Source organism: Tachysurus vachellii, chromosome 8, assembly GCF_030014155.1.
Source record: "Tachysurus vachellii isolate PV-2020 chromosome 8, HZAU_Pvac_v1, whole genome shotgun sequence".
Classification (NCBI taxonomy): Eukaryota; Metazoa; Chordata; class Actinopteri; order Siluriformes; family Bagridae; genus Tachysurus; species Tachysurus vachellii.
Window position 1 is genome coordinate 14,911,414 of NC_083467.1, and position 12,768 is coordinate 14,924,181.

At 37.3% G+C, this 12,768-nt stretch overlaps 1 protein-coding gene across 23 annotated transcripts in view; it reads right to left on the reverse strand.

Annotated features, from left to right (window-relative positions):
* Positions 1-12,768, reverse strand: part of neb (nebulin) — a 54,742-nt gene that overhangs the window by 12,841 nt on the left and 29,133 nt on the right. For 19 of the 23 annotated variants that reach the window (XM_060876484.1, XM_060876462.1, XM_060876479.1 and 16 more), the window contains 43 exons: positions 12,632-12,733; positions 12,434-12,541; positions 11,982-12,293; positions 11,748-11,852; positions 11,557-11,661; positions 11,105-11,209; positions 10,894-11,001; positions 10,668-10,778; positions 10,331-10,528; positions 10,130-10,234; positions 9,948-10,052; positions 9,715-9,819; positions 9,528-9,635; positions 9,329-9,442; positions 9,041-9,238; positions 8,645-8,749; positions 8,451-8,555; positions 8,195-8,302; positions 7,972-8,079; positions 7,769-7,876; positions 7,576-7,680; positions 7,311-7,415; positions 6,917-7,015; positions 6,696-6,800; positions 6,502-6,606; positions 6,266-6,370; positions 6,059-6,163; positions 5,873-5,977; positions 5,686-5,790; positions 5,487-5,591; positions 5,001-5,105; positions 4,060-4,164; positions 3,020-3,121; positions 2,778-2,885; positions 2,572-2,676; positions 2,379-2,483; positions 2,192-2,296; positions 1,997-2,101; positions 1,747-1,857; positions 1,551-1,661; positions 1,185-1,286; positions 714-818; positions 230-319 (listed from right to left, as the gene is read on the reverse strand). In XM_060876484.1, the coding sequence (XP_060732467.1) occupies positions 230-319; positions 714-818; positions 1,185-1,286; positions 1,551-1,661; positions 1,747-1,857; positions 1,997-2,101; positions 2,192-2,296; positions 2,379-2,483; positions 2,572-2,676; positions 2,778-2,885; positions 3,020-3,121; positions 4,060-4,164; positions 5,001-5,105; positions 5,487-5,591; positions 5,686-5,790; positions 5,873-5,977; positions 6,059-6,163; positions 6,266-6,370; positions 6,502-6,606; positions 6,696-6,800; positions 6,917-7,015; positions 7,311-7,415; positions 7,576-7,680; positions 7,769-7,876; positions 7,972-8,079; positions 8,195-8,302; positions 8,451-8,555; positions 8,645-8,749; positions 9,041-9,238; positions 9,329-9,442; positions 9,528-9,635; positions 9,715-9,819; positions 9,948-10,052; positions 10,130-10,234; positions 10,331-10,528; positions 10,668-10,778; positions 10,894-11,001; positions 11,105-11,209; positions 11,557-11,661; positions 11,748-11,852; positions 11,982-12,293; positions 12,434-12,541; positions 12,632-12,733 (4,926 nt within the window). Of the gene's footprint in view, positions 1-229; positions 320-713; positions 819-1,184; positions 1,287-1,550; positions 1,662-1,746; positions 1,858-1,996; positions 2,102-2,191; positions 2,297-2,378; positions 2,484-2,571; positions 2,677-2,777; positions 2,886-3,019; positions 3,122-4,059; positions 4,165-4,554; positions 4,657-5,000; positions 5,106-5,486; positions 5,592-5,685; positions 5,791-5,872; positions 5,978-6,058; positions 6,164-6,265; positions 6,371-6,501; positions 6,607-6,695; positions 6,801-6,916; positions 7,016-7,310; positions 7,416-7,575; positions 7,681-7,768; positions 7,877-7,971; positions 8,080-8,194; positions 8,303-8,450; positions 8,556-8,644; positions 8,750-9,040; positions 9,239-9,328; positions 9,443-9,527; positions 9,636-9,714; positions 9,820-9,947; positions 10,053-10,129; positions 10,235-10,330; positions 10,529-10,667; positions 10,779-10,893; positions 11,002-11,104; positions 11,210-11,556; positions 11,662-11,747; positions 11,853-11,981; positions 12,294-12,433; positions 12,542-12,631; positions 12,734-12,768 lie in introns of all 23 variants that reach the window. The other 4 variants (XM_060876469.1, XM_060876463.1, XM_060876461.1 and 1 more) reach the window with 3 other exon arrangements.

A 12,768-nucleotide genomic window follows, 5' to 3' on the forward strand; every position in this document is an offset into this window, starting at 1 on the left:
TAATGCAATGAACTGCTGAACTATGCATGGCAAAAGCTTGCAAGACAAACAGAAAATGGAAACTGGAAATAAGCACAATCGTGGAACAAAAATTGGTGCTAAGAAGTGTTTTAGTGATCACTTTCTTAAAAATAACAGTGAGTACCACCAAAGATTCAGTCAAAGAGAGAGAACAGAGAAAGACACAACGCAATAGTTATTTGCCCTGCGGTTCAGGGTCCATTCTTACATCACTAGTCAGAGCATTGATTTTCTTAATATGCCGCATCTGGGGAGTATCGTAAGAGGCAGTTCCATGGAGGGAAGGCTTGGCCTCCACCTATAAAGTGCAGTGAGATGGCAGGGTGACAGCAATGAGAATGACACAGGACAAAAATGGACAGTAGATAGATGGGATATGGAGAAAATGAATAACATGAGGATGAATACATGTATATGTGACTGGTATGAATATGGTGACAAAGTTAAGTTTACAAGTTAAATGTATCTACATGAACAGAGATCCATGATCACAGGACAGTATTAGACATTGCTATTAATGCTGGCTGGTAAGAGAAGCGCTGATATAGCATTTAACACTACTGCTACAGTTATTACAAGAGCAATAAAACTAATTTTGCATGACTTGGAACATGGCAGTTGTTATGATACAGCAGGTAAAAGAAGCAGCCGTTTTGAAAAGGTATGGCTAAATGTAGGTGCCAAAGAATTACCAGGCTGGTAAGCTTGGACACTTCGGTGGCCAAGTTGATATCAGGGCGGTTGACCAGCGATCCTCCACGACTGGCCTCCTGACGAGCCTTGTCACGGTAACCCACCTATAAGCAAAGCAGAATATGTGATGTGGATAGGAGTAAGTGGCATGGCCCCTCATGTAGTGCAACAGAAACATGTTCACCCCATCTTTGGGAGATCACAGATTGGAATCCCAAACATGCAACAGTGGTCTGTCGCCTGGAGATAACATATCAGAACTGACCATCCGAACTTAAGAATTGACTAACTGGTTGTTTTACCTTAAAAACATCTCATATTAGTGAGACATGTTCAAGATAATAGCACAAACCAGTCATCATCACTTACTACTACAACCATAAACTGGCCCGGATAATTGAATGTCTTCAGAAATGGTTTTATTTTGCATGAGTGTCTAAAGTTTTTCCAAAACACAGAGTGGAAATTACCTCACTGATGAGCTTGGCAGCCTGGGTTGCCTTCAGGATGTCAGGGCGATCAGCAACAGGTGTGTAATGCAATTTGGCCTTAGCTTCCTGTTTATAGTTGATCTACCAGAGATGAGAGCACAGAGATAAACCTAACTGCATACTGATAATCTAATAAAAACCAGACACTAAAACATTACATTCTCAAGAAACTCTTTAAATGATTAATGGCCTTCTACAGAAAACATTTCTGTAAGAAAACACAGTTGATTTTTCAGCAAGACACCAAAACCTGAAGAAAACTTTATTAAACTATGTATGCTCTTCAGCTGACTGGGTGATGAGGAAAGGCTTATTGTTTTATCTTTTCAAGCCAAACAGACTCACATTGCTCTGGTTCTTGGCCACATCCATGGCATGCTTCACATCTGGAGGTACAGTCATATTGTTGTACTCAGACTTTCCCTTCTCCTTCTCAAACTTCTGCTTGTACAATTTCTGTGGAAAGATTATTTGAACAGTAAAGATCCTACAATCCAAATGAGATAGTAGCACTATAAACACATTAAAGACTAGCACTTACTGAACTTGTGATTTTGGTCATTGCTTTGCTGTGGACTGTGTCACGGGTCTCAGGCAGGGTGGTGAAAGACCCAGACTGGCGCCCCTTCTTGCTTTCCAGCTTGTATTTGCTCTGTAAAGGAAAGATTAAATGAAGTGACAGTGCTCTTTCTCCTGTGTGTCATTATCATTAACAGCCTCATCATTTTCTTTCATGTATACATATATAGACAGCCATACAGTATGCATCTACAGTAAAAATCTTTTATTACCTCAGAAACCAGACCAGATACTGATTTAGCATGAAGAATCTGAGGGGTATCATGGACAGCGTGGTAGTGTCCTTTGGCCTCTTCATACTTTTGCTTGTATTTGATCTAGTGAAGAATCATAAAGCATTTATATAGTATAAAAAAAACAAATTAGCTAGATTTGTAGGCTACAAAATTAAAAAATCTGGCACTCACATCACTGGAAAGTTCAGTGTTCTGCATGGCTAGAATTGTGTACTTATCGTCAGTAATAGGCATCACGCAACCTTTCAGCATCTCCTTGTCATACTTGTATTCAACCTGTAAGATAACCTTTGTAAGTCTCTGTTTTTGATGTAAAACCATGGGTAAAATAGAGCAGTGAAAGGCAATGAGCACTTACATCACTCTGCTGGTAGTTGATCTTGGCAGCATGGATGAAGTCGGGTCTGTCCACAGTCCAAATCCACTTATTCTTGGTGGCCTCATACTTCTTTCTGTAGTCAAGCTACAGCAAAAAAGCATATACTTGGTTTAAATACATACCTTAAGTAATAAGAAATGAGTCCAGATATTTGCTGAAAGAGAGAACTTACATTACTGATGTTCTTGTAGGCCTCCTTGGCAGCCCGGATGTCGAAAGCATCAGGAGCTATGTTGATCTGAGCTTTATTTTTCTCATACACTTCCTTATATTTGAGCTATGAAGAAAACAACATTGTTATAGTAAAATTAATAATAGTCCGTAATTGGTTAATGATAGGTTGATAAAGTGATAGATTTGTGAAATTGCAAGACTTACATTACTGGTGAGTTCTTTGACCTTCTTCATGTGCAGATTCAGAGGAGTGTCATGTCCAAGTGTGTATCCTTTAGCCTTATTCTTATTATACTCCATCTTGTAGATGATCTGAAGAAGAAAATCATAACAATATCATTAATTTTGAGAAAGTTCTTAACAGATTCTTAACAGATTCTTAACAGGCTTTACAGAAACAGAATACAGACGTCAAAGACAAGGCAAAGAGAACGGTGAGGCCTTACATCGCCGATCTGCTTTCTCCGCTTGTGGACTTGGTGTTCAGGTGTCTCCAGCACTGATGTGTACTTCGACTTGAGTCGTTCATATTGTGACCTGTATTTCCACTAAGAAGGAAGGAAATTCAGTCAGAGCCTGGAAACTGCCATACAATATGCTCAAAATTAATCTTATTAATAAAATGAAATGTTTAACACAATGGAGTAATTAGAGTGATTGCAGTATATATTACAGGAAGTGAGAACTCATGCAACAGTGTTTTGCTATAACCAGAACCAGAGCTGGAACGTTGGGAAGTAAAACACTGTTTGCTTGTATTAGACAGAGCAGAAAGCATGCAATTGTTTTCCATTATTAGGCAATATATAACCTTAAATCTTGTACAAAATGAACATGCATACAAATGCAAGCAAAGATCACACTTCCTAATGACATCTAATAATTTATAAGGTAGCATTTAAGTAGCATGTTTTTTAGAATCAATAGAGTTGTTTAAGCTCAGCTGCACACTTACTGTTACTACATGTATTTCACCTGCACATTTGGTATATAACTGTCGTTTCTGTGCTGTAGAATGTTATGTACTGTTACTGCACGTAATATGTAACACGTTATAGAATATATACATGTCATATTACAGGATATCATGTATTCTAGATTTAAAAAAAAAAAAAAATTATTTTTTCTTTTTTTTCTATTTAGTTTCTTAAATTTAGGCTTGGTTTTCATTTTACTGTAAGTTGTATACTGTATATAACTGCATATATCACTAGTAAAATCAAAAAAGTAAATTTAGAATTTTATGGCTTTATTAAAAAAACATAAATAATGGATTCAGTACAATGACAGTAATTAAATTAATCAACAAATTCAATTAACAAAATCAGGTTCAGTGGGTGTGGTATTTAAGCTGTGGTTGATGATGATGAATAACCAAAAGGTGATGATGGTGAATCATTTATGCATAAATGGAGTTAGGATGAATGAAGAATGGAGGTATTAGGTTTCCAGGGGCCTGTGGCAAAGCCTGCAGGCAGATGGTTACCTTACTCCACATGCTAGTGTTGTACATGGCGTTCAAAAGGTCGGGACGAAGCAGCTCATTGCAGCCGCTCTTGAGCAGCTCTTTGGCCCTGACTTTGTACTTGAACTGTTCACAGAGAAGACATACACAAATACACATACAGGTCATGCTTCAGGCTAAGAAGAGAATGCACCAGGGGATTTCACAGTCCAGAGAGTGATTTGCTCTAATATCTTCCTGCCAGGTCATCAATACAATTAATCATAGAGTGAAGGAATTTTTAAATCAGTAGTACTATTACTGGTACTATTAATAGTTGTATTGATGAAATATTCAGCAAATATACCATCTGGAGTGTGCAGATTGAGATTGTGCACACTCAAAGAACCCACTGAGGGGAATTTGTGTGGCACAGTGTCAAAAACCTATGCGTAATCAAGCGTATCATCCAGCAGACCTGAGACGACCTCATGCTCGGGACCTGTGCTCGGGTAATCTGGAGCTAGAGAGCTTTACCTGGCTCATATTGTTGACCTCTTTAGCCAAGAGGTTTCTAGGGTCATCTACAACTATGGTGTACTTATCCTTAGTCTTCTCATACTCTGCACGGTAGGATCTCTGCTCAGAACATTAAAAGGAGAATTAAAGACCCCTGCCTCCAATTTAACATTCAACCAGGAGACAGATGCTTTACATTCGGCAATGGGAAAGAAGAATTAACAATGGCATGTGAATATAATAGTACATTGTTTCAGAGTAAAAAGCATTACCCAACATATTTGTACTGAAATTTACCTTTTCACCTGTTTCCACTTTGGATGCAGGGAAAGAAGTCATGTTACGCTTTTACTTACAATACAATAATTATGTAGATTTTAAATTCTTATAACCATTTGATTTTTGCTATGACTTTTGCTATTAATTGTTTGATTAAACAAAACATCAGAATTATTTTGACTTACATCATTGGAGAGTGCAGAAGCATTTTTAGCAGCTTCAAAGAATGGTGTATCACACGTGTACTTGAAGTTGCCCTTGTTCTTCTCATATGATGCCTTGTACAATCTCTGTTAAGAAAATAAGAGCATGTGATAAACATTCATATATAGCAGCACTGTGTAAGCTTAGATATTTCATACACACGGCAATGCAAAATATATTATATAATACAGCGTTTCTGTGAATTGCCAACACTTTCTCTTGTTTATACTACTCATATTGTTTTCCAGTTACTTATACTGTACTGTATGTTGGATTTTGTATACTGTATAATAATGTTATGTTTAATTTTAGGGTGATAGCTGTGTGTTGTGTTTTGTGTATATTATAATATTACATATAAGCAATTTACCTAAGCTTCTCTATAAGCATTTTAATGTACATATGTTTTGGCATATTGTGCATTTAAAATATATAATTGATTTGAATTCAAGCCTGAAGAGATTTACCTCGCTGTAGAGTGCTTTGTTATGCTCTGCCTGCTTCAGCAATGGTGTGTCCCACACGTAGCAGCCAATGCCTTTGATCCAGTCCAGATCCTCTTTGTATTTGTGCTGTCATACAGGAAAGTAAGAAAACAGCATGTTTAACCTCCCTTCAAAGGAACTATTCTGATGCTATTATATGTAAAAGATAAGTTTCCCTCACATCACTGATGCAATCTCGCACAATCTTGCTGTGGAAGAATTCAGGACGATCTGGGATGGACTTCCATGTGCCCAGTGAGCTGATGTATTTCTCCCTGTATTTAACCTGTGGTAGGTAGAGAAACACCCTGAAAGACCACCAAACTGAATTTCTGTAGCATTTAAAATTAGAAATATTTATTACTGACCTCACTGATGTCATCTCTAACCCGCTTAGCACAAATAATGTCCAGAGCATCCTTGGTGGGATGGTAGTGTCCTTTGGCTAACTCGAAGGTCTCTTTGTAGCGCAGCTATAGGAAGAATCAGGCATCAGATCTATAGAGTCAATGAACAGGCTAGGAGATTTTAATAGAAATTGACTGCATACTTACATCACTGGAATTAAGGTAAGCCTTTTTGGCACGGATTAGGATAGGTGTGTCATGGATAGGAGTGTACTTGTGCTTCATCTTCTCATACTGTTCTTTGTACTTGGTCTACAGGTAAAGAAGGTGCATGTAAATATCTATGTATATATAATATAAATGTGCAATTATGGTGGTTAAAACATTTTATTTCTTATCAAGAATCTGACCTACCTCACTGTACACCACTTTCATAGATCTGGCATGATTCAGTATAGGCGTGTGAAGCTCTGGAGTGTAGAAGGCTCTTTCTTTAGAAGCCAAATCAGTGTACAGCCACTAGAAAATGAAAAGCCATGTCATGTAAAACTCTATTTCAATGATGCAAGTACTCATTAGAGCAAATAGTCTAAAAGCTCATGATTGGCTTACAAATGCACCTAACATTAAATATTGTAAAAGTACTTTACCTTATTGGTAAGAGTCTGGGCCCACTTAGCTCTTTTGAATTCAATAGCATCACCGGTAGTGCTACACTGAGTCTTTTGTAAATTTCCAGCAGCTTTGTAGACCAGCTAAAGGCAAAAGGAGAAACATTGCTTTGAGAATTGGTCTGTGTGAAGATGTATTAAATAGATCTGAATTTTTATTAACCTGAACTCACATCACTTATGTGTGTCTTCAGTTCAGACACACGCTTGTACTCTGGTGTGTCCAGGACCACAGAGAAGTTGGCAAAGTTCTTCTTGGCATCAACATCGTAGGAAGTCTTAAGAGGGAAAGTGAAATATTAGAATATTAGAAATAAAATATTAGGATGAACCGTTTTCAGTGTGCATGCATGGCAGATGATGAAAATGATTATATTTCTAAATTGATATTTACCCTGAATTTGTTGATTGCACGGATGCGGACCATCTCAGGAGAATCAAACATGAAGCAACCAATGCCTCTTAGCCAATGCAGATCCTCTTTGTATTTCAGCTATAAGGAAGCAAACAGTTAACACAAAAATTTGTTAATTTTATGTTACATCACTTGAGCAACGTAAGGACAAAAACAAATGTTATACAGTATCAGAATTCATTTATTAATTCAATAATTTTGCTGCAAAATAATGCCCTAAAATAAGGATCACACTTTTCTTTTCCCAAACCACTTCCTGTTTGATGACAGTCATTAATTTCCATATTTATCAGCTGACAGTAAACAAAATATTAAATATGAATCCAAATGAACACAATGTCATAAAAATCTGAAGAAAATTAACATAACATACATCACTGTTGATCTCATTGACGTGAGCGAAGTGCATCAGCTCTGGTGTGAATGGCATTGGTAGTAGAGTCCCTCTGCTGTTGTAGTACTTTTCTTTATAGCAAACCTGTTGAGAATAAGCATGAGAATGTGAAATTTTCAGTTGAGGTATTCAAGAATTACTTGTGGTTTCCTTAACAGACTACTTTTTTAAAGTTTAAAAAATTAAATAATAGAATGAACTGCATAAAAGTGAAGAATAAACCAATCTGCAATGATTTACTCACATCACTGATGGCCTCCTGGGTGGCTTTAACCTGTCTGATCTCAGGAGTGTCATACACTGAGTGAACCTTGTCCTTTTCCTTTTCATACTGGGCACGGTATAGTCTCTAAAAGAGTAAAATACAGATAAAATATAATACTGTGTTTCTTCTACCAACATAGTATCTTACAGTAGATGCTTAAAAATTGTCTTACTTCATTCATGACTTGGTTAGCCTTTCTTATGGTGACAAAATTGAAACCATTGGGGTCCAGTTGGTAGCTCTTGGCTTTAGTGTTTTCATAAGCTTCCTTGTACTTCACCTAAAGGATGAAAACAAAAAGCATGTTTGCAAGGCATGTGTTCATTATCAGATGAAAATAAATTAATCATGTACTGTGCTGTGGTGCCTTCTTACGTCGCTGAAAGTGACGTTGTTGGCTTTGGCTTGCAGGGCAAGTGGAGTGTCGAAGGGAAGAGAATAACCAGTGGGCATAAAACTCTTGCTTGCTTCTTTGTAGAGGTGCTAGATAGAAAAACATGGAAAATATAATAGTTTGCAACTTGATATACATGTATCTATGACCATGAACAAATGGTGATTGTAGTGGTATGGTAGTTAGTTAGAAAAGAAATCTTACGTCACTCTGGATGTACTTGGCCAAACGAGCCCTTTCAGTGTCCACAGTCGTAGCAGGGGAAGTGTTCGTACCTTTCACATTGGTGATATAGTCATTACGATAGTTGAGCTGAGAATGCAAAAGAGAGGAGTTAAAGGTCTCTTCCTCAAAATACTGATTTAAGGTGAAGGTTCGTGTATAAGTAAGATAAACAGGATAGTCACTAGTAATATTCAACAATTTGTAATTTAGTAATTAGAGTTTTTAAAAATCTTACCTCACTCAGGTTTTGTGCACTCTGCTTACATGTCTCATACACTGGGGTGTCTGTTACTACAGAGAAGTTCTTAAAATGCTCAATTCCTTTAGCTCTGTATAGGTTCTGAAACAGGCAAATAAAAACAGTTCAGTTAGAAGTGTAAAGCGCCACATAAGTCATGATACACAGGGTAATGGGGAGTGTATACTTGCCTCACTCTGCAGTTTCATGGCCTGCTTGCAGCGCAGAATTTCAGGAGTATCCCATGCATAACATCCAACACCCTTCAGCCAGTGTAGATCATCTTTATAAAAGACCTGGTAATAAATATAAAGAACACAATAAGTGGTGAGAAAAATTAGTTTTGATTTCAACAAGAGGTTATTTCAAATGTATGGTTTTACTTGTTTCATCAAACAAGGCTTGCAATTGATCAGGTTTGATTTCAATAACAACATCTAATGAGGCATTGAGGTGTCCAAGTGTAAGATAGAAGGACTGCATGGTTCAATTATACTGATATGCTAGAACTGCTAAAATTGCATCCTTTAAAAATACACTGAATCCATCACTCAGTAACTATATGTGAAACCAGCTCATTTACTTACATCACTCAGCTGTTCATTGACTTTGCGGGCATGTACATAGACCTGCATATCAGGCAGGCAGATCCACTGGTGCAGGTATTTACGGTAGTCCACTCCACTGATCATTTTCTGAGTGTTGCGGGCAGCCACCACATCTAGCATATCAGGAGGAACAGTGATTTTGGCTTTTGTCTTTTCCCACTTCTCCCTGTACAAGCGCTGTGTGAGTACATACAGAAATAAATATTAGAAAAAGATTGCTGTTGCTGTGATATAAAACACAGGAACATATCCAAAAATATCACATACATCCAAGTTGAGTTTTCCAGCTTTGATGCATCTGGCAGTGGCTGGATCATCCTCCAGACACTTGGGCAGGCTGTACAGGGACTTAAACTTCTCATAATCTTCCTTGTATTTCACCTGCAAAAAAATCACAGTATATTCAATAGATATGTCCATAACAGTTATTTTGAATAATGGTGAAGCCATGTAGAAATGTACTCACATTGCTCAGGAGGACCTTCTGTTGTTTGGCATGGACCAAAGCATTAGAGTCATGAGGAATGCTATAGCTCTTAGCTTTGATTCGATCCCAAAGGGCAGAATAAGTTTTCTGTGGAAGAAAATGTGTTTACAGACACAACTCAATAGCATAAAGCATTTTATCAGTATACTGTTTTCTTGAGACTTACAGTGCTGTAAAGCTGCTTCAGGTTGTGGCATCTTGCGTAATCATAAGTGTCCAAGACAGTAGTGTACATGTGCTTCTCTTTGTGGTAGGCCTCTCTATAGTTTAGCTGTAAGTGCAGTACAAAAGACAACAATTATTTGACAACAGTTATTAATAATTAAACGTACAATATTTGTACATTTATTTATATATACAAAATTTGTTAAAGAAAATGATGAAATTATTGATTCGTACCTCACTGGCCCATGTGTGGCCCAGAATAGCAGTCACGTACACGGGAGTGTCTGTCACAATAGAGTAGTTATTGAACTCTTTCTTGCCCTCTGCTTTGTACTTGATCTGTTTAAAGCAAATGTAAAAGGTCAGAATCTGAATATATAAAAATAAAAAATGCAGTTTCTATAAGTGCTACTTACATCACTTTGAAGCTCATAAGACTTCTTGGCACGCACAATTTCTGGTGTGTCCCAGACATAACAGCCAACACCCTTCATCCAGTTCAAGTCATCTTTATAGAACACCTGCAGGATAATAGATCAAATCATACAAATTTAATGCTGAAACAGAAACCATGTAATACATATATGACTTGGTTCTGTGATTCACAGATAACATACATCACTCAGGATCTCATTGGCCTTGCGAGCACGGATAGCATCGTTCTGCTCTGGATGGCACGTCCACTGGTGAAGGTAGGTGCGGTACAGCACATCACTTAGGATGTCTTGGCATTTCTTGGCTACCACATGGCTGATCATGTCATGTGGAATGTGGAGCTTAGTCTTGCTGGTATGGTAATCTTTATGATAGAATCGCTGCAGAAAATTAACAAAAAAGATTATGCAATAATACATGGCATAAATGCATATCTTTTACGTTTCTCAAGCTTTAACAGATTGATCTACAATCCGGTGTGATGTAATAACATGCACTGTTGATGCTAGACAAACTTACCATATTCTTCATCTTTTCCATTTGTCCAGCATGGACTACTGCAGGGAAGTCACCCAGAGTGTTGGCCATGTAATGACCCTTAGCTTTCTCATGGGCATCATGGTACTTAACCTGCAAAGTTCAAATGAACTAGTTAACTGACTAACGTATGCACAACACTTTATTACTGCTACGTTAAACTTTGCACATACACCACACAAACTCAACAAAATAAAGAGACACTCACATCACTGACAATGGTTCTGGTTTTCTTAGCTGATACAAGTGGCAGGTACTCGTGGTTCAGCTGATATCCTGTGGCTTTAGCTTCATCCCAGCTAAGTTTGTACAGTTTCTGTATTAAACAACAATAATCATGGGTAGGTTATCACAACAGGAACTTTCCTGCCCATATGGATCTTTAGTAATGAGAATCAGTGAGCCGCAGTGTTAATTACCTCACTGATAATCTTTGCAGCCTCTCTGGAATGTGCCAGTTGTGGTGTATCTTCAGCTCCAATGTAGTGGCCCTTCTCCAGGTTGAAGGATTCTTTGTATTTCAGCTACATAAAAATGGAACAGGGATTTAAAAATGGAAAAACTGTACATTTTATAAAATCTTACAAAACTGATTTGGATTTGGTGTATCTTTCTGAGAAATGACGTTAAAGCAGTTAAAAATAACATTTACAGAAGTTAAATATTATCAAACATTATAGGAACAGTTCAGTTTAAGTGACATGAAAAACAGAGAGCAAATTTCAATTAATTACATTTGATAACAATAAAATGAAATAATCAATTTACATATTATTGAGTATTAACACTTTATTTCACAAAACACTGTAATAATTTATCAAAAACCTTTATGTATAAGAGTAGATTACTTCTAATTAAAGTCAACACTTACATCACTGAGATTGAAGGCATTAACCTTGGCCAAGAGAACTTCAGGTCGATCCACAATATTTGTGAACTTGGCAAAATTATCCTTGGCATCTTTCTTGTAATGTCTCTGTTTGTAGGGAACAAAATCAGACATTGCTTAATAAGTACATACCATCATACCAAAGACTTGTTTCAAAAACCATCAAAACGTACATCGTTAAGGATCTCCTGGGCTTTTCTGACTTTGACATGATCAACAGAGTCAGCTGCCACCCATCCACAGCCACGGATCCATTCCATATCTGTCTTGTAGATATTCTGAAAAGAGAGTAGTCATATAAGTATTACATATACAAGACATATAAGTATTTTTTTATGTTCACCAAGTTCCCCAGTATTCAAAACTACATATTACAGAAAAAAAGATTTTTCTAGTGTTATACTTACATCACTGGCAAGATCATAGGCTTTGCGAGCCTGAATGACATCATTCTGATCGGGCAGGCAGGTCCAGTTGTGCAAGTATGTTCTGTAGTTGAAATCATTGACCTGGGTCTGGCATTTCTTGGCAAGCTCAAGAGACAACATGTCCACTGGAAGATTGTACTTAGTCTTGGATTTGTTAAAGTCTTTCTTGTACAGGGCATCACTAGCAATCTTAGCAGAGTTTATTGCCAGCATGATCAGTGGGTCATCCTGAACACAGCGAGCTCCAATATGGTGGCCAACATCCTTGCGATATCCCTCCATGTATTTGTACTGGAAAAAAAAAAGTAGAAGGTTTTGCAGAAGTTAACCAAGAAAATATTCAGAAAATATTAACAAAGTGTAACATAACAATTATTAGGATATATATAGAAAAAGCAAAACAACTTTTTCATTTAAAATCCTTCACTCACATGACTTTGCACTTTGGTGTTGGCAATACATTGCTTAATGGGAACAGCATCTCCAGGCATAAAATATGATTTCGCTTTTGTCTTGTCCCAAGCCTTTGTGTAGAGAAGCTGTAAGTGAAATAAGTGTACATCTTAGCTGAGATAGATTTGACACAGTCTGCCATTTACACTTGAAAGCCTGCAGGGAATCTCTCTTACAGGATGTAAATTCTTGGCCACCTCCCTGGCTGTAGCTAGAAGTGGGGTGTCCAGCATTGTGTATTTGATCTTATCATTGTGCCAAGCCTCACGGTAGCTTGCCTGAAAAACAAATACAAAATACACAGGTAAAGCCT